General features: G+C 54.3%; 1 protein-coding gene across 4 annotated transcripts in view; it reads left to right on the top strand.

Annotated features, from left to right (window-relative positions):
- Nucleotides 1–17,570, top strand: part of DENND1A (DENN domain containing 1A) — a 136,927-nt gene that overhangs the window by 77,414 nt on the left and 41,943 nt on the right. For all 4 annotated transcript variants that reach the window (XM_066610583.1, XM_066610586.1, XM_066610584.1 and 1 more), the window contains exons 9-12: nucleotides 886–996; nucleotides 5,759–5,859; nucleotides 11,957–12,002; nucleotides 12,848–12,949. In XM_066610583.1, coding sequence (XP_066466680.1) covers nucleotides 886–996; nucleotides 5,759–5,859; nucleotides 11,957–12,002; nucleotides 12,848–12,949 — 360 coding nt within the window. The remainder of the gene's footprint in view (nucleotides 1–885; nucleotides 997–5,758; nucleotides 5,860–11,956; nucleotides 12,003–12,847; nucleotides 12,950–17,570) is intronic.

Genomic DNA, 17,570 nt, shown 5'->3' with positions numbered 1-17,570 from the left:
TGGACCAAACTGGTCTTCTTCTTCCTCTCCCACCCACTTTCCTTACCTACCTGGATGTGGGGCTCCCTCCTTCCCTCCCCCCTCCAACTACCTGGTGAGAACTGAGCCAAGCCAGGACGCCAAGGCGGCCTTCACAAGCCCTGTGTGTGTGGCGTGCGCTTCTCAGAACAACCAGGAATCGCACAACGCACCCAGTTGCTGCGAAGCGCAGGCGCAGTTCCTCTGCCTGCAGCTTTCCCTCAGTGTTGGGGTGGCAAGCTGTGGAACATATTCCCGCACAGTGTGACGCTTCTTGGCAAGCTCCTCAGGCCAAGTTTTGGGGGCAGGGAGGTTCGGAGTTCTCTCTGGCTCTGTTGGAAATGGTGATGGGCCCTCTGAGCTTCCGGATCTTCTTCTTCCTTCCCTCTTTGCTGCCTCCTTCTGGGGTGCCTGCCTGCCTCCCTGTGTGTGTGTGTGTCTGTGTTCCCAGGTTTACTCCCTTCCCCCACTGGCATCTGTGAGGTGGTGAGATGGCTTGCTTGCCCACGGCTGTGTGTCCTCCTTGGCCTCAGTAGTGACCTCACTGAGCTCTGCAGCACTTGTGCTTGGCAAGTCAAGGCAGGAGTCCTTGCAATGCAGGGGAAGGGACGCCTTACAAGCAGGAGGCAAATCTGGTGACTGTGCAGGTCTGTCCCCCTGTTCCCTGAGGCTCGGGGCCCTTGTGGCTCTTAACCCCCCAGTCCCCAATTACAGTGATGGTCAGATTGGCTGGTGTCTAGGAGATTGTGTGTGTCTTTTCATGCCCCTGGGTGACTAGAGCGGCTTTTGAGAGGGTTCTTGCCAAACACTCTTCCCCCATCTCTGAGTGGAGCATCACGAAGCTTTCTCTCTCTCTCTCTTTCCTAGAGAAATCTGACGGAGTATTTTGTTGCAGTGGATGTGAACAACATGCTGCACCTCTATGCCAGCATGTTGTACGAGCGCCGGGTCCTCATCTGCTGCAGCAAACTCAGCACTGTAAGTCGGGGGGGGGGGCGGGCTCATGGTGGCCTGCAGGTGGCGCTACTGTTCTGGTGGGGCACCATGGAGCCACCTTGGGGATCTGAACAGGTGGATAGGCAGGCCAGTCTGTAGGGAGCCAGCCAAGGGGGGAGGCTGTGTAGTGAAGTTGGCAGAGCGCTGACCCCTGGGTGACCTGGGACCCCCTCCGTCTAACCTGCCTCATAGGGTTGTTGTAAGGTTAAAACGACTTTGTTCAGCCATTATAACTAGTGGCCCTGCCGGCCTCCTCCTCTGCCCCTATGAATTTGTTCAGCTCCCTTTTAAAACCTTCTGAAAGTAGCGAACCTCCCTTCACCTCTTTCTGTGACGGCAAGTGTCACCCGTCGGTGGTGTGACCCACGGAAAAGCCCTTTCTTTTTATCTGTGCCAAACGTGTTACTAGTCTGTCTTGCTGCACTTCCCCAGGTGTTTGGGTATCCACGTCCTCCGAACCTGGCCTCGCTGCGCAGCCCTCGTTCCGTGTGCTCTTGCCTTGATTGCCCCAAGTGGGCTTTTGGGGGGAAAGCCCCTTTGTGGTCATTTCACCTGCGTCTTTTTCAGCTCCACAATACCCTTTTCTCAGTGGGGGCAGCCAGAAGCGTGTTCCAAACACAGTTGCACTGTAGATATGTGCAAGAGCCTCGGTCCCAGACTCAAAACAGTGGCTGAGGCCCGCCTGGTTCTGCTTGGGTTTCATGTCAGCCTCAGCAGCACGAAGGAGCTTGGCAGAAGAAGCGCGCTCGGGATAGAGGTCTTGCTTCTTGCCCTGTGAGACGTCTGGAGTGCCAAGTGCTGCCTCTGGGTGGCTGCAGGTGCTCTGGTAATAACGCACACGTGGCATCAGCAACGGCCTGTTGTGTGTGCTCTTGTCTCCTTGTTATATATAAAATCCCGAAGGAAATGGAGAAGCGAAGCTTTCAGGTGGGTCTCCTTGTAGCCCGGTCTTGATGAACTCTGATGGCAGATGATGCTGTGTCTGAGGACGGCATTTTTCGCAATTTTGTTGGATAAGGACGTGGGCTTAATGCTACTTAGGCTCCATCAAGCCCCTGCGAGATGAAAGCAGCAGCCCACTCAAAGCGCCATCTGCTTCCAAGGTGGCCCCACATCATTACTTAAAAAAACCACGAAGCAAAAAACACCCCAGCTTGCTTTAGTTCAAAGTTTAGATCTCAGTGTTTTCAAGGTTTTTGCAGTCAATATGCTGGTACGCATTTTTTTTTCCCTAAACAGAAGCAAATATTAACACTTCCTTGCCGTTTGCTCTGTAAATGGGTATTGATTGGGGTTTTTTTTTGTTCGTTGCCTTTATAAATGGTGAATGAAATATGTGTCTCCTTTAATGCCACAGACTTAGTTGAAAGGCATTTTCCAAAGCTCCTGTTCCTGTGTTGTGGCTATTACTGGCTTGTGAGTGACTCTGTAGTCCCAGTCTGATCTTGATTGTACGATATTGCAACTGTACTAAAGGGAGCCGGAAAAACAGACGGCCGGGGGGGTTGGTTGGTAGGAGGGATGGAAACAAATGGTTTTGAAGTAAAGAGAAGGGGGGAACGGCACCTGTTGATGGGGGGGAAAAATGGAGGGGACCAAGATCTGAGTTCAGATAATCTCTGAGTCACACTCACGGTGCCCAGTTCTGACATGCGCAGGTGAAACCCTCGAGCAGAGTTTTCAATTAAAATACAAATCTCAAGGGATATGAGATCTCCTCATTCTGGACTCTTTAGAGATGACTCTTTAGACTCTTTAGAGATCAGGAGATGATGCTCCAAGCCCTGCCTGGCAGCTCATAAGAACATAAGAACAGCCCCACTGGATCAGGCCATAGGCCCATCTAGTCCAGCTTCCTGTATCTCACAGCGGCCCACCAAATGGCCCAGGGAGCACACCAGATAACAAGAGACCTCATCCTGGTGCCCTCCCTTGCATCTGACCAGACCTGGCAGGAGGTCTGGTCTAGAGGGTAGAGCCTCCGTCTGCCTGAAGATAACATCCACAAGGTCGCCAGTTCGAGGCCACCGGCACCGTGCGACCTTGGAGCAGCTGACAAGCTGAAGCCGAGCGATTCCATCTGCTCTGAGCGTGGGAGGATGGAGGCCAGAATGTGAAGCCAGATCGGAATGAAACACCTTGCATGTAGTCGTTCTTGAAAGAAAGAACCTTCTTTGAAATTGTAAAAATCCCTATTTAATAAGGGATTTAATAAGACTGCCTATGTAAACCGCCTTGAATAAAGTCTTGAATAAAGACCAAGAAAGGCGGTATATAAATACCTGTTGTTGTTGTTGTTATTATTATTATCTGGCCTTCTGACATAAACTTTAAATGATTAAATAAGCTGCTTTATTAACCAGGAAGTTTGCTTATCTGGGCAGAGGGAGAGGCCTTACTCAGTCAGGAGGGCTTGTCACAGTTCATGCATGAAGCCCTAGCAAGAGGAGCCAGTAAGAGCACAATGCACCAAAAGAGAGCGAAGTCCTTCCTTGACGGTCGCCCTTCACTTCTCCTGTGGCTCGTGCTGGAGCAGTTGGTGTATCTTAAAGACCAATTCAATTAGAATTCTTTGCATTGTGAGAAGTTGCTGCGGCCCATTAGAATCTAAAGGGAAGGAGTTATACTGAAGGTTAGACTGACTAAATGAAAATTAGATCTGCATGAACCTTTAAGGTGGAAGGGTAAGTCACAGGCTGCAGTGGAAGAAGACATGAACTTGTAAGCCTTCCTCCCAAAAAAAACTCTCTGTGGATTTGTGTGTCTCGCAGTTGTTTCTATAAATCTTTCCTCCCCCCAAGGGCTGTGATCCTTGGGAAAAGGATCTGAGCAAATTGGGAACTGCATACTAAACATGATTTTAGCATTCAGTCAGTTCAGAGTGTGAGCAGACAGCATAGCCCTCGCTCTGTTTTGGCCTGATCGAGTTGTCAACCAATTACAGCTGCGTTGGTGGCAAGCCTTGGAAATGCAAGCACAAGTTTTTGTCGATTGGTCGCTTCTGACACGATGTGGCATTTCAGAAGTAAACACCTGTGATGGAGACCCGGTTCTGTTTCCTTGCAGTGTGCGAGAGGCTTTGCGGGCACAGGGGCCTCTTGAGGTTAATCTGAAGTAAGATCCATGTCCTTCCTCTTAACCGAAATGGAGATTTATAACAAGCATCTTCCAATTTCGGTTAAATTCCACCCTAACCTTCTGCCGTGTTTCCTGAGCCCCCCCCCCAACAAGGTGTCGAATGAGTCAACAATGAGTTTTTGTCATTCAAATGGATTGATTTCTCGCGTTCTAGGAAAGCTGGTATTTGCGCCACAAAAGACTGGTGGGAGCAAGTGGGGAGCTGAGGACCGTGCTCAGTGTGCGAGGCCCATTAGCTGCTGAATCCCCCTCCCTCATTTCGTGCCTCCCACCGCATTACTCCCAGCAGGAGGCAGCATTGCCAGAGTCTCTTGTGTTGATGGGGGAGGCCACACACCCCCTCGCAAATTCTTGTTAACAAGCTCCTTCCTGCCTTCAGCGGCGGAAATTGAGCCCTGGCAGGTGCAAGTGGCGGAAGGTGAAAGTTGGATCAGTGTCTGAAAGTGGCTGTTGCAACCTTCAGAGCAGCTTAGCTGGGCAGGGGAGGAGGGGAGCCGAAGCTGGCATGGCAAACAGTCACTGTGCCCAGTGGCTCTCAGGATGCAGATCTTCCAGGGTGCCCAATGTGGCAGCTTCCCCCGATGGCACTCGCAAGCCATCAAGCGGCAGCCCCCTGGGGAGAGCGCTCTGGGGGTTCTTCTCTCCAGCTTCCAAGTGGGCAGAGCAGTGGGTGGCTGGGTGGGTTCGAGCTCAGGGAGGAGACTGCTCTGGGCTGTGACTCATCTGCTCCTTGCAGCCTGGCGTTGCCTCTGGCCACAGCTCAACTCCAGGTTCTGGCTTTCGCATCAAGGAGTCACAGAAACCCACGGAGGGGTTGCGTTCGACATGTTTCAGCCTTTGCCTGGGTGTGCGAGTGGGGGAAAGAGAGTGGGGTGGGGAGAATTCCATCTGTTTTTTGAATAGCAAATGGGGAAATCTATTTTTGTTCACTTCTTACGGTTGCTTTCCTGCATCAGGGTTCAGAGACGCTTCCCTCCACTTCTCCCTGGAGAGCCTCAAAATCTCTGGCTCGCCACCTCATGGCATATCCAGATCAGTCCTGATCCGGCAGCCCAGAGCGGCTTGCAGTCCGTGTTCGGTTCCTCCTGGGTGAACTGGGCTAGTTGAATCTGTCTGTTAAACCCATCCTTGGGAAGTGCAGAGGGGTCAGAAGTGGGGAGAGCTCAGTCCCGAGGTGGGAGCAAGCAGACTTGCTTGGGTGGGAGTTGAGTCCACCAGGGGCGTAGTGAAGTCTGGAAGCTCGTGGGCCTGGTTCTCCAAGGACCGGTGGCCTTTGCACACCACCACCTCTTCCTTGACCTGCTCAGGGCCTGAACTGAGAGAGTATCTCTTCCTCCTCAGGTGCCTAGCTGGGTGAGAAACCTGTGCCAGTCACGTGGGCGCTGCTTGGCTAGACCTGAACTTTGGCCTGGGCCCATTGCCGGTCTGGGGCCTGCCACCGAGCCCGAAGGCTGCCTTCTCTGCTTCCTTCCCAGCCAAGGAGGGTGGGTGGAGCCCTCAAGGAGATGGGAGGCCTTCCTCTTGGGGATCCTGGTGAGGCACCACTGGGAGGATTCCGCAGGTTACCCCGCTTTGCTGACGTTTTCATTGTTGTTGTGCCTTCCAGCTGACCGCCTGCATCCACGGGTCTGCGGCGATGCTGTACCCCATGTTCTGGCAACATGTTTACATCCCCGTCCTGCCCCCACACCTCTTGGACTACTGCTGGTAAGGCTCACGCAGGCCTCTCTTTTCTGCTGTTTGGTCAACCGCGTCCTGTCTTCCTCCTTGAATTGAACTTGGTTTTCTCCGCAAACTGCGATGTTTTCCTCCAGTTCTTGTTGGGATTGCGGTCGTGCTTGCTTGCGAGGCAGAACGTTGGTCCCTAGAAGTGACGTTTGGGGCCTCCCTTTGCCCCCCTGGCTCCACCTGAACCTGGCAGCTGCCCTTCTTTTTACCCATGTTGTCAGTGTGCTCCCCCGCACAGCCCCAGTTGCCTGCGCAGCCCTGCCCCATTTTTTTCCTCCTTTGGCCAGTGTCGGCACAGCAACCCCACAGCTCCCCCTTCATGTCTCTGCTTGACTCCTCGGGCAGGCCTGATTCTTAAAGAGTGGGGGTGGCACATTCAGTGGCCCCTTTGCTGACTTTGAATTGTGGGGCACGTTTTTTCCACCCTGGCTTGGGGTCTGGCAGGGAACTCTGATTTTGCCAGAGTTTTAGGCTGAACCAGAAAGAAGTTGATTCTTCTTCCCGGACTGGTGGTGTTGTGGCTACAGAGGCGACCGTTTGGCAGGCAGAATTTGCAGCATTGCCAGGAAATGGGCCATTCCTGTGGGTATTCCATGAACAGGAAGCCCCGGGTGGCAAAATGCCTGGCACTTCCTGCAGCCTGCCCCCAAGTATGCGGCTGTGTGAGCAGGCAGGGTTCTGTTCTGGGGCTTGTTCCTTCTTCTCCCCTTAACGTAGCACTCCTGCTGGAGGAGCTCGGCTGCCATCATTGCCTCTCTGCTGTGCTTGGGGACTGCCACTGCCAAGTGCTTGGGGGAAGTTCCTGGTTGCTGCCTCAGGTCTCCGAGAGAGAATGACTCGCAGCAAAATATAATTATGCCAGCTATTTTTTTGCTTTGATTACAGTACCCCGTTGGCAAAAATATTGGTTAGTTACATACATTTAAAATAAATAATGGTTTCTCACTCCCCCCCCCCCACCTGCATTATTCAGCATTGAAAGCGTCAAGCTTTGGCAGCAGCTCACGTTTACCAATAAGCACCTGCCACATTTTTAAGAATAGCTTTTGAAGTGCAGCTCCCTTCCCGCCCCGCCCCCGCGCCCCCCCATTGGCACCATCCCTGCCATTTGCCAGGGAGCCTCCTGCCGCTCCCATCTCTCTCCGTCCTTGTTAGCTTTGTGCCGGTCCTTGTTAATCTCGCTCCAAGGGAGCTGCGCTGCAGCGGGGACAGGAAAGGGGGTGCCGGAGTCGAGGGTCTGCAAACAGAGGGCTGGTTGGGTCCAGAGAGCACCTTGTGGATTGGGACCGGAGGCAGAGGCCGTCCTCCTTGCTGGATGAGCCTGGAGGAATATTGCAGCTGACTGGCAGGAGTTCTCTGGGTTCTGGGTGTGGGGCAGAGCCCTTCCCAGCAGCATCTCCAGGCAAGGCTGCGAGCCAAACCCAGGACCTTCTGCACACAGTCAGGGCGGGATCGGCTGCTGACCGGCGTCGTGGAGAGCACTGTGAGGGCAGGAGGAGTCTCCCCAACTAGACCCAGTTCAGACGCTCACCCAAGTGATGTTTGTTGCTGTGCCTTAGCAGAGGGTCCCTCCTTCAGCCCCCCAGCAGGTGGAGGCCGCCTTGGGGGACAAGGGCAACCTTATTGCATTGTAGTTTCCTGTGGAAGCTGGCTTGGAGTTTGAGGAGACGGAGGCTGGTGTGCAAGTACACTAGATAAGCAGAGGTGCCCCTTTCCTCCCAACCGGTTTGGGAGACTAGGATTGTGCAGATGGGGCATTCATGTTATTGTTATTGTTAGCAGCAACTGTTACCCTGCGCATGCCTGATCTCGGAAGCTAAGCAGGGTCAGGCCTGGTTAGTACTTGGATGGGAGACCGCCTGGGAATACCGGGTGCTGTAGGCTTCTACCATAGTCTTTCCAGACTGAAGGTTGCCAACCATTATTATTATTATTATTATTATTACCGCTTTTCAACTAGAAGTTCACAAAGCGGTTTACAGAGAAAATCAAATAACTAAATGGCTCCCTGTCCCAAAAGGGCTCACAATCTAAAAAGGTGCAAAATGAATACCAGCAGACAGCCACTTGAACAGACAGTGCTGGGGTGAGGTGGGCCAGTTACTCTCCCCCTGCTAAAAAAAGGAGCACCCATTTGAAAAAGTGCCTCTTACTCAATTAGCAGGGGTTCATATGCATTACACGCACCCTAATTTATTTATTTATTTATTTATTTATTCAAAACACTTATGCCCCAACATTCCCAAAGCTCAAGGCGGCTTACAAAACTTGATACATGAAAACACAGCATAAAGTTATAAAATGCACAATTAAAATCTAGATCATTTAAAACCAGCACAGCAAGTCAAATAGTAATTCCAAAAACCCAGAGGTGGTGACAAGGAAGAAAGCATCACACAAGCAGCGGAAGACATGTGAATACGCAACGAAAGCAGGTCCCGTAAAAGAGCTGGGTCTGAAACACGGGAGTCTACGCCCTGATCTCCAAACGCTGCCACACACACCTCCCTCCTGTGGGTGTGGGTGCTTCTGTTGTGCCGCCCCTGCAGCAGAGGAGGCAAGCCACCGTGGGGACTGAACTGTGTGCCTTGCCTCGCTGAGTTGCAGCCTGCTCAAGGGAGCTTCAGACAGGCGTGGGGGTGCCCCTGCCCGTTTGTCCGCCAGGCAGACCAGGTGATTATTAGGTCACTCTGCCGGATATTCCCCAGGCTTCTCCGGCCAAATTCTGACATTCACGCACTGGCCGTAAAAGTCCCAGGAGCCTCTTATTTCATCTCTCGGGGGGGGGGGGGTTTTCGTTGGAGGAAGAGGGAGAGAGAAGCTCCAACCTGGGCTCAGTTCGAAATGCCACCCCTGGAAAGGAGCGGGAATCATCTCAACAGGTTTTGACCTTGATCACCTTCAAAGGAGCTTCCGTGGCTCCCGTCATTATCTACACGTGCCACAAAATTGGCACCTGGCTGATAATAATCTAGTTTGTGCTTTTAAGGGGGGAAAAGGGAGTGAGAGAGGTGGGGAGGGAGGGAGGGAGTCGAGGAGGGCTCTCTGGTGCCTTCTCAGAGCCAGCAGGGATAACTAGCATGGGAAGTGAAGTGCCAGGAGCCTGAAACACGTAAATTCCGAGGAGGAGGTTTGTTCCTTGGTGGATGATTTGAGCGCAGAGACACCGAACGGAATCTGAACACTATTATCTCCCAGAGAAACGAGCCCTCCGTGTTCCTGGCTGCTCAGGAAGGCCCGGCTCCCAGTCATTTGCACGACCAGCAGGTGCCCTTTCTCTGCATAATGGGCTGCGTGCCCGTAATTAACACACGGAGGGAGGCTGCCACTGCCTTCAGGTGCTCAGAGCTGCTGCTCGGAGTTGTCAGGATAGTAGCGCGGGGGGGGGGGCTGGGGGGGAGAGCTGGTCCAGGCGGCCTCTCCCAGGAAGGCTCGCTGCAAGGGCCTTGCCTTCGGGAGGACAGGTTCTGGAGCAAGAGAGCGCCTCCCCTCCGGCCCAGGCAGGCTTATCAGAATCTGCAGGCAGCCAGGTTTGGGGGGGGGGGGGGGGGACACAGAAACAAATGAGCTCAGCCAGCGAAGCTGCAGGCATGGCTGGGGAAACCCTGTAATTACCAGGAAGAATCTAATTGCACTTTTTGCAAACACAACGCCTGATCACCCTACCCTGATGTGAACTTTAATTAGAGCGGTAATCGCACACTATAGTTGCCTGAATAAATCAATTTAGCACTTAATTTGTGTGCCATAAATATGTTTTTCCTCCCAAAATAGCTCCCTCTGTTTCTGAAGCAGGGTGAACTTTTGCAGAAGGTGCTTTTGGCCACGAAGTGCCACCCCTGTGCAGCTTCCTCCCCAGCAGCACCGGCTCCTGCCCCTCGCTGGGGGGTTTCTGCTGTCGAGGCTGGAACCTCGCTGATTTCTTTGCGTTTGAGCCGAGTTTAGATTCTGACCCTTTAGGTGTTGTTTCGCTGTTGTCTTTGCAGCTGTGGTGCTGGAAAGAGAAGCCCCAAGAGCAGGACAGGCAGCAGAGAGAGAATTCCCCCACCCCCATGCCCCCACTGCCCAGTTCTTGCGTGCCCATAGGGCAGTGTTGGTTCATGGCCGTCTGGATGTTTGTGGTTTGATGTGGGACACCAGAAGAGGCCGGTTTGTCTGTGGGGACTCTCTTCTTCCTGCCCTCTAAGCATCTCTCTGATTCATCCTCTCCCTTGCCTTACCCCGCTTCGTATTTTAGGTGGTAATTTTCAGCAGGACTTGGGTTCCTGAGCCAAGCTCACCACCCAGGCTTGAGAGGATCTGCACTTCTCCTGCTCTGCAAGTCTGTCCTGGGACAACTTCAGTGCCCACAAGCGGAAGCTGTTGACAAGCAGCCTTTGCACTGGCACGAGAGCTGTGATTTATGGCCCAACGAAAATCCAGGAGATGGTGTCGGAAGCCCAGTGCTCAGAGTTTTGTCCAGGGTGCAACTGTCCCATCGCCCCCCTCTAGGGGGTATGATATGGGGGGGTGCTATGGCATCTACACTGATTCATGGCTTTGGAAGGCTGTTTCTCTGCTGCCGTTCTCCTGGGTGGTTGTAGACTCCCCTACCCCTTAATGTCAGTGTTTTGTTTTTTTAAAGAGCAACTCTAAGGCACGGGACTCCATTGCCTTGAATTCCACAGTACATGCAGGCAAGCTCCAAGCACCCATCAGCAACATTCTCCCAGTGCATTGTCCCCTGGGGAGGACAGTTGGCATCGCACACTCTCTGTGGCCCTCTGCTCCACTCCTGAAGCCCATGCCCCAGTTTCTCTTGCAGGTTGCAGAAACATTTGTTGACAACCACTGCCCATGAGATGCTCAGGCCTGTAGCTTTCTGTTGCCCCTGCCAGCAAGATGCCACTCAGCGCTCCAGTCACCAGTGGGCAGGCAGGGCTGTGCGGATGTGGAGGCAATCCCTAATTCAGACTACCCAGATTACTCAACTGGGGAAGCAGATCTTTGCCGTCCAGTCCCTCTGTGCCCCATGTGTGTTTCAGCATCTTGGAGTACTTTTGATTTCAGCGAGCCTGAAGCTCTGGTAACTAGTTCACGGCCCCTGTTGTGCTCCTTGATGAATGGAGGAAGACTGGCAAACCAGCACAGAATGGTTGGTTTGCAGAGCTGACTTTTTCTGTTTGCTCGGTGACAGGCTGTTCTGCTGGGCGCCACAGCAAACGGCCTGTTTGGGATGGGAATAAGGCCCCCCCCCCCGCTCTTTTCCATTATGCTTGCTGAGGTTCACAAGATGAGACACTGGCAGCCCTTGAGACGTCCTGCCGAGGTTCAGGCTTCGCATTCTTGACATTGAAGCTGTCGGGTTTCCGAATCTGCTTAATTAGAAAAACCTTCGGTTCTGCCTCGGCTCCTGGAGCAGGGCTGGCAGCCTGGCCAGCCCCTCGCCCAGGGAAGCCCCGAACCTTGAGCGGCTGAGCAGGGGGTGCATTGCTTTGGGTTGGAAATGGTCCGGTGTGGCTTTAGCCTGGGAGGGGATCGTGTTTAAAGGTGTTCTCTAGTTCTGAATATTAGAAAACACCCCAGTACCCTGTCATGCGGAGTTAGATCCGGCGCGGTGGGGGCAGGGAGGGGCCCAGGCTTATCGAATCTGCCTCTTGTCCTTCACTGTTCAGCAGCCTGAAGGTGGCTGACAGTGGTCCACGTGCACCACAGCAATGAGACATCAAAAACAGGCATGGAGATGAAATTGGCAGAGCCAGCAAATAAGAGATGAGAGCCGTAAGGAGGATTCTGATGGGCCAGCTGTAAGGGAATGAAGGTGGCGTCAGGTGGGAACCTTCAGGGGAGAGTGCCGTTCTCCACTAACCTGACCTCGGGAGGTCCCAGGGAGTTCCTTTGGAAAAGCTGCTTGTTTCCGTACCTGTCCAGGTGTGTGCCGTAGGCTCTGGGCGGGCAACACATCGAGACCAGTTTGCTGTCTGATTTTTGTCTGCTCCTTGATGCTGAGGAGCTGGTTTGGCTGTTGCTTAGAAAGATTCACTGAGACCGATTCTCAGCAGCCTGGTGACCCCTGTCTCTTTCTGTCTCTTTGCAGTGCTCCAATGCCCTACCTCATAGGAATACACTTAAGCCTGATGGAGGTAAGTGCCTCTGGCTTCCTGGGGTCATTGGGACTAAGGCGGGTTGGTCTGGCTTTTCCGTTTTGGGTGCACAGTGGCTCAGGGCTTCAGCCCGTCAAGGCTAATGGGGGGGGGGGAGGTCAGAGGCCACCTCTCAAAGAGTTCAGAGGTCAAAGGGCAGGCAGAACTTAACCATATTAGTCTGCTGAGCAGCTGTTTCCAGATTGTAAATCTGAAGGCCTCTGGGCTGCTGCTGTGGGCCGCGAAGTAATAAAGCGCAATATCCGCTGTGACCAGATTGATACGTTGTCATCTCCGACGCCTGTGGGGTTCACCGCCTGCCAACAGTGTGTGCTCTTGCCTTCCGGGCATGTTTTGAATGTGGAGCCTGTTTTCCTGCAGAAAGCCTGTGTTGGGGAGAGAGAGGAGGGGGGTCCTTTCTGTTTTTTTTAAGAGGAATCTCCTCCATTCATACTTTGCCGTATGAGCCGGTATGAGGAGCTGGTGGGGTGTGTGCTTTACGTTGCCGGCTGCGCACAGGGGCATTGAGACTAGGAAATGAGTGGTGCCTGGGTGGGTCACCAAGAACAGGGCCTTCAGCAGTGTCACCTGCACTGTGGAATGCCCTTCCTTGGGATTCTTGCCATGCTCCGCTCTGCCGGCCTTCGGACAGCAGGTCAAGGCCTGGGATTCCGGGATGCGCTGGGCTCAGCTGCGCGCTGTGGCTCTGGGTGGCTCTTCAGCAGAGAGGCATTTCTGCTCAGCTGGTCTTGTCGCATTGCTCCTGCCGTTTGGCATCATCACGTAGAAGCCGCAGGGCGAGAGGCTGCAAAGATGACGTCTTCTTTTCCTTCTGACGATTCCAGAAAGTCAGAAACATGGCCCTGGATGACGTGGTCATCCTGAATGTGGACACCAACACCCTAGAAACGCCTTTTGATGACCTCCAGAGCCTCCCCAATGACGTGGTGAGTATCCTGCTGGCTGGCTGTCTCCAGGCCTGTACGTGGCTGGCTGCGTCCCAAGGCCCGAGTTCCCTTCCTCCTTGAACGTCCCTGACTCCTTCTGCCCACTGGGGTTCTTGTCGTATCAGAGTCCACAAGGTTTGCCTTGGCTGGGGCTGGAACAGGGATTTTGAAGAGAGTGACCCGCTCCGATGCAGTGGGCTGCTCTGGCTTCCTTCCACCTGCTGATTCGCCCCTCCCGCACACGTTCTCCATAGCCCTGGGGAAGAGCAGAGTTCATGGAATGGAGTGAGGAAGGGGCTGGATCCAGGCCTCACATAGGGGGGCATGATTTGTCAACAATCCATCTTCATATTTTATTTCATGGCCTTCCTTGAAAGCAGCCGTTGTGAGTGGAGCATCAGAGGGAGTCTTGGCAGATAAACCCCAAGACTGGCAGCCTTGGGATGCCATCAGTTTTAAGGGACTTCCTCCCTGGGTTCTTTCCGTTTCGGGTCCAAAGAGAGCTGCGTGACGCTGGTTAAAACGCCAGGATTCCGTTTTCCGCGGCTCCGGGGGTGCAGTTAGGGATGTGTGAGTGCGTGTGTGTGTGTGTGTTTCAAATTTTGAAGGCTGTCTGGAGCGTCAGAGGGAGCGTTGCCAGCCCGTATTCAATTATCCCGTTTGGCTCGCGATGACAGTGTACGTGGTTTGGGGGTTTCCTCCTCCTTCCCTCCCCCCTTCCCAAACTGTTGCGTAAACACAGCTGGGCTTAATATTGTCCACGACAAAGCTCCGAGTCGGCTCCTTCTGCTTCCTGCCTCCTCCTTTCTCCCACTTGTGTCTCTTTCGGATGCTTTCCGCTCTCCTCTCCACAATGGCTCTGGCTTTGGGGGTTTCTTAGAGAACAGGTGTCCCCCTTGTTGTTCACACAGCGTTTCTGTGTCTCTTCCTACTCTGCATGTTTGGATTTACAGGCTGCTCGACGGGCCTCAGGGAGCTTTTCCAGCTGATCTTTCGCGCTCGTTTCCCCCGGGGGAGTGCTGGGTTCTGGTGAGCCCAAATCCCCCTGGGCTCCTCCCACGTGGAAGCTGCTCAGGTCTGTGGAAAGCCATGTGTGAGGAGCGGGACAGGTAGGCCATTGCTGTGCTGTTGCGCAGTCTCTTGAGCAGCAAGCAGGCTGTCTGCGGGCACATGGGAGTGAACCTCAGAAAGGGTCCCAGCGCCACAGTGGACCCAGTGCCGTCTCGCCTGACCAGAAGTGGCTTGCCAGGGTTTTGGCCTCGAGTCTTTCCTAGCCATGCTGGCAAGGACTGGCACCTTTGCTGCCGAGCGATGCCCCAAACACACGTCAGGTCTGTGACTGCGTGCCCAAGAGCACACCTGGCAGGGCCTCTGCCTTGCTGCTGTTTTTGTGAGTGCTGAGCTGGTCTCTTCTGATCCAGCAGAGCATCCCTCCCTCCGTTCCTGGCTCCTCGAGCAGCGACTCCGACAGGCCTCTTTCCAGACTGGCCCCCGAGGCAGAGCGCTCGGCAGCCCCCCCTCCCCCCAAAAGGAGGGTTTGGTACCTGAGCCTGACGTGTGGCCTCCCTACTCAGGTGCTCAGTGGCAGCCAGACCTTGGCAACGGTGACTGCGCTGCTGGGGGTGCTGCCCTGGGAGCTGTCCCAGGTCCTGGCCTGCTTCACAAGCCCCAGTGCAGGCAGTCTGGAGGTCTTCTGCCTCCTGTTGCACTCGCCCCACAAATGGGCTCCTTCTGGGCCTGGCCCTGCACCTCCTTCTGGGAGCCTCTTCTCTGCCCCTCCACTCCTGTCTTCTGACATCAAATCAAAGCCCTGTTTGGCCCCGTGAGCAGTACCCCAGGGAACCCCTCCAGGGTTCAAGGACCCGTCAACGTGCAAAAAGAGGGGTGAAAGTTCAGGGGGATGTTTTGATGCAGCTTGTCTGCCTGGTGGCTGGACATGAGCTCAGCAGGCCCCAGGCAGGTCGCCCCACAGGAGTGAATGCCTCAGGAAGTCCCCATTGCAAAGACCCAATCCCTGGTCGTCCCCCCCACCTAATCTCTGAGCAGAGCCTCCAGTGGGCCTCTTGCAAGCATTTCCCCCAAGCATTCGTAAAAGTATATACATTCCTTTGCTTGGACACCTCTCAGGGCGAACTTAGATTTCATGTCTCCAGTTCCGTGGTCAGAACAATCAGCATAATGAATGTGTCTTTTTTCAAAAGCCACCTGTGTGGGCTGCTCTGGGGCTGGGGGGGTCAGGGTCTAACTCTCTCCATGAGCACATGGTGACCTCAACCCACATTGCGGGTGAGCTGCTGTGACTGTGGTGGTGGGACGTGTTGGCAACTTTGAGGTGGGGAATTGGCATGGAGGTGCAGGGCTAACCCCTGCCTTCTGCTCAAGTGGTCCAGGTTCAGATCAGAGCTTTGGAAGAGCTGGAGCGGGGGAACAACAGACTCTGGAAGTTCCGTTCTTGCCCCTCCCCGGTTTTGTCTGCTTCCTCCCTCCATCTCCAGAGGCGGGAGGTGCCTTTCTCTTCCAAAACGGCCTTTGGAAACAGCACCTCGACCCAGAACCAAACAGAGTTGGGGGCTTGTCAGCAAAAACGCATCCCAGATCTCCAGCCCGCTTGGTGTGCAGCCTCGTTCCAGCCCATCAGAACGCGGTTCGGGGATCAAACCTTGTGAACAGGCTAATTGGCTGGTGATTATGTTACCCTGCCAGCCAGGCATCCTCTCTCTCCCTGTTCATTAGCACGTTCTTCCAAGGAGGAAACCGTACACATGCGCTTGCTTTTTACACATTGTGGGGATCGAAACCCACCGAGCGGCTCACGTGAGCACCGCGCTCTGAACCCCCCACCTTCCTTCCTTCCTTTTTCTGTAAAGGTGGCTTGCATTTAAAGTTGCTTCTTTTCCTCCTCCTCCTCCTGATATGGTGTTTTTCAGGAGAGCCTGTTTTTTCTTGCTTTATTCATGTTGACAACTACAAAGCCTTGGACCTAATTAAAAGAATTTCCACTCGCACCTCTGCTGAACCGTTTCATTATGCCGCACTGCACAGATTGCATTTTGAAACATGGTGATAGCTTAAATCTGACCTTTAATCCTGAGCTGCCAAGAGTATAAAAATCTTCTTTTAAAAACCCTTCCGGGATTGGCTGGGCGTTCCTGTGCCTGCCTGGGTGAGAAACGGCCCCTGTATGGAGCGGCTCCTGTCCGAGTCTCTTGAGCAGAGCGGCTGAGCGCTGGGCGCCCGTCTCCAGCTTGTGCGCGGCTTTTTCTCAGAGTGCGGTGGAGGCCGAGAGGGAGGGGGAGGGAGCTGTTTTGGGCCTGCCTTTTATACAGCAGCCTTGTCCTCTGGGCAGGAGGGCCTCCTCTGAGCTGAGAGTGACCCTCCAGGGCCGAACACCAGAACACAATGCCAGCCCGGGCACACTTGAAAGTAGCAGGGAAGGGGAGAGTGTCTGAGCACACGCAGGGAGAGCCACCCCAGCTCACTCTCAGTCCCCGAAGCCCCTTTCCTTCCCCACTCGAGCAAGGGGTGTAGGTCCGGAGGAGGCGTTCTTGCATCCTCCAAGCACCAGGCCTTGAACTGATGGTCCTTTGAGAGTAGGTCTTGGGCACTTGGGGTGGGAGATGCCCGTGGACCTGCAGAGTTGCCTCCCAGGCGGGCTGGAGTGCTCCACGACTTTCCTATTCCTTGGGGCCAGATCCGTGCAGCAGTGCAGAAAAGCCGAGGCTTGTCAAGTGCAGGCACGGCCTCTGACGGTCTCAGCCCTGGGGTCAGATCCCAGCTGCAGCCGTCCTGTGCCTTGTTGACGTCGTCATGCAGGGTCAGCGCCTTGTAGCACCTGGTGGTGTTGTGTGTCGGAAGAGGAGGGGGCCTCTTTGGGGTGAGAGTGTGGGCCCTTGGAGTGCACCTGGGCGCCCCGAGGCCTCTACTCTTCAGGTTGCCAGGAGCACTTTTGGCAGCGGAGAGAAGCAGCCGGCGGAGGCTGGTGTTCTGCATGCCGGCTTTTGCTCCGCCACCATCACGGAGCGCTTCTCTGTGCAAATAGTAATGAGCCCGTTAAGGTCTGTGTTCACCTGAAGTGCAGTTCGGTGAATCGAGGCAATTAAACACCTTCAGGATGAAAGGAAAAGGGCAGTGAAGGTTAAGCGAAGAATAATCAGGTGGTGAGGAGGGAAGCTGTGGAGGAGGGGGAGCTGCTTCCGGGGCCGTGCTTTCCCTGGTGGGGGGCGGCAGGCCCTTCCACTTCTGAAGTGCTTCTTCTTGGGGATTCCAGCCTGCACTGAGAGCACGTGGGGGGAGATGCCAGCCTGGAAGTCTCCATTGTTGTTCTGGCCATGTCTGCGAGGGGGCTGTTGTCGTCGCTGCACTGGCCAGGAGGCTGGACTAGATGATCTCCAAGGTCCCCTCAACAGTTAACGTTCAGTGTTTCCTGATCGGTGTCCCCGAGAAATCAAACCAGAGAAGCACCTCAGTTTACGCGTCGCTTTAGGCGTCTTGCTGCTTTTCAAGCTGCCCTCCCCAAGCGGTTTGCACAACCGCAGTGCCCACCAAAAGTATAGGCTGAGATGCTTGGTGGGGAGAGTTTAGAGGCGGGGAGAAATGATCAGGCAGGCCTGCAGTCCACTTC

Source organism: Tiliqua scincoides, chromosome 16 (genome assembly GCF_035046505.1).
Source record: "Tiliqua scincoides isolate rTilSci1 chromosome 16, rTilSci1.hap2, whole genome shotgun sequence".
In the NCBI taxonomy this organism is placed as follows: Eukaryota; Metazoa; Chordata; class Lepidosauria; order Squamata; family Scincidae; genus Tiliqua; species Tiliqua scincoides.
The sequence above is the reverse complement of the archived record's forward strand: the minus strand, read 5'-3'. Positions and strand labels throughout refer to the sequence as shown.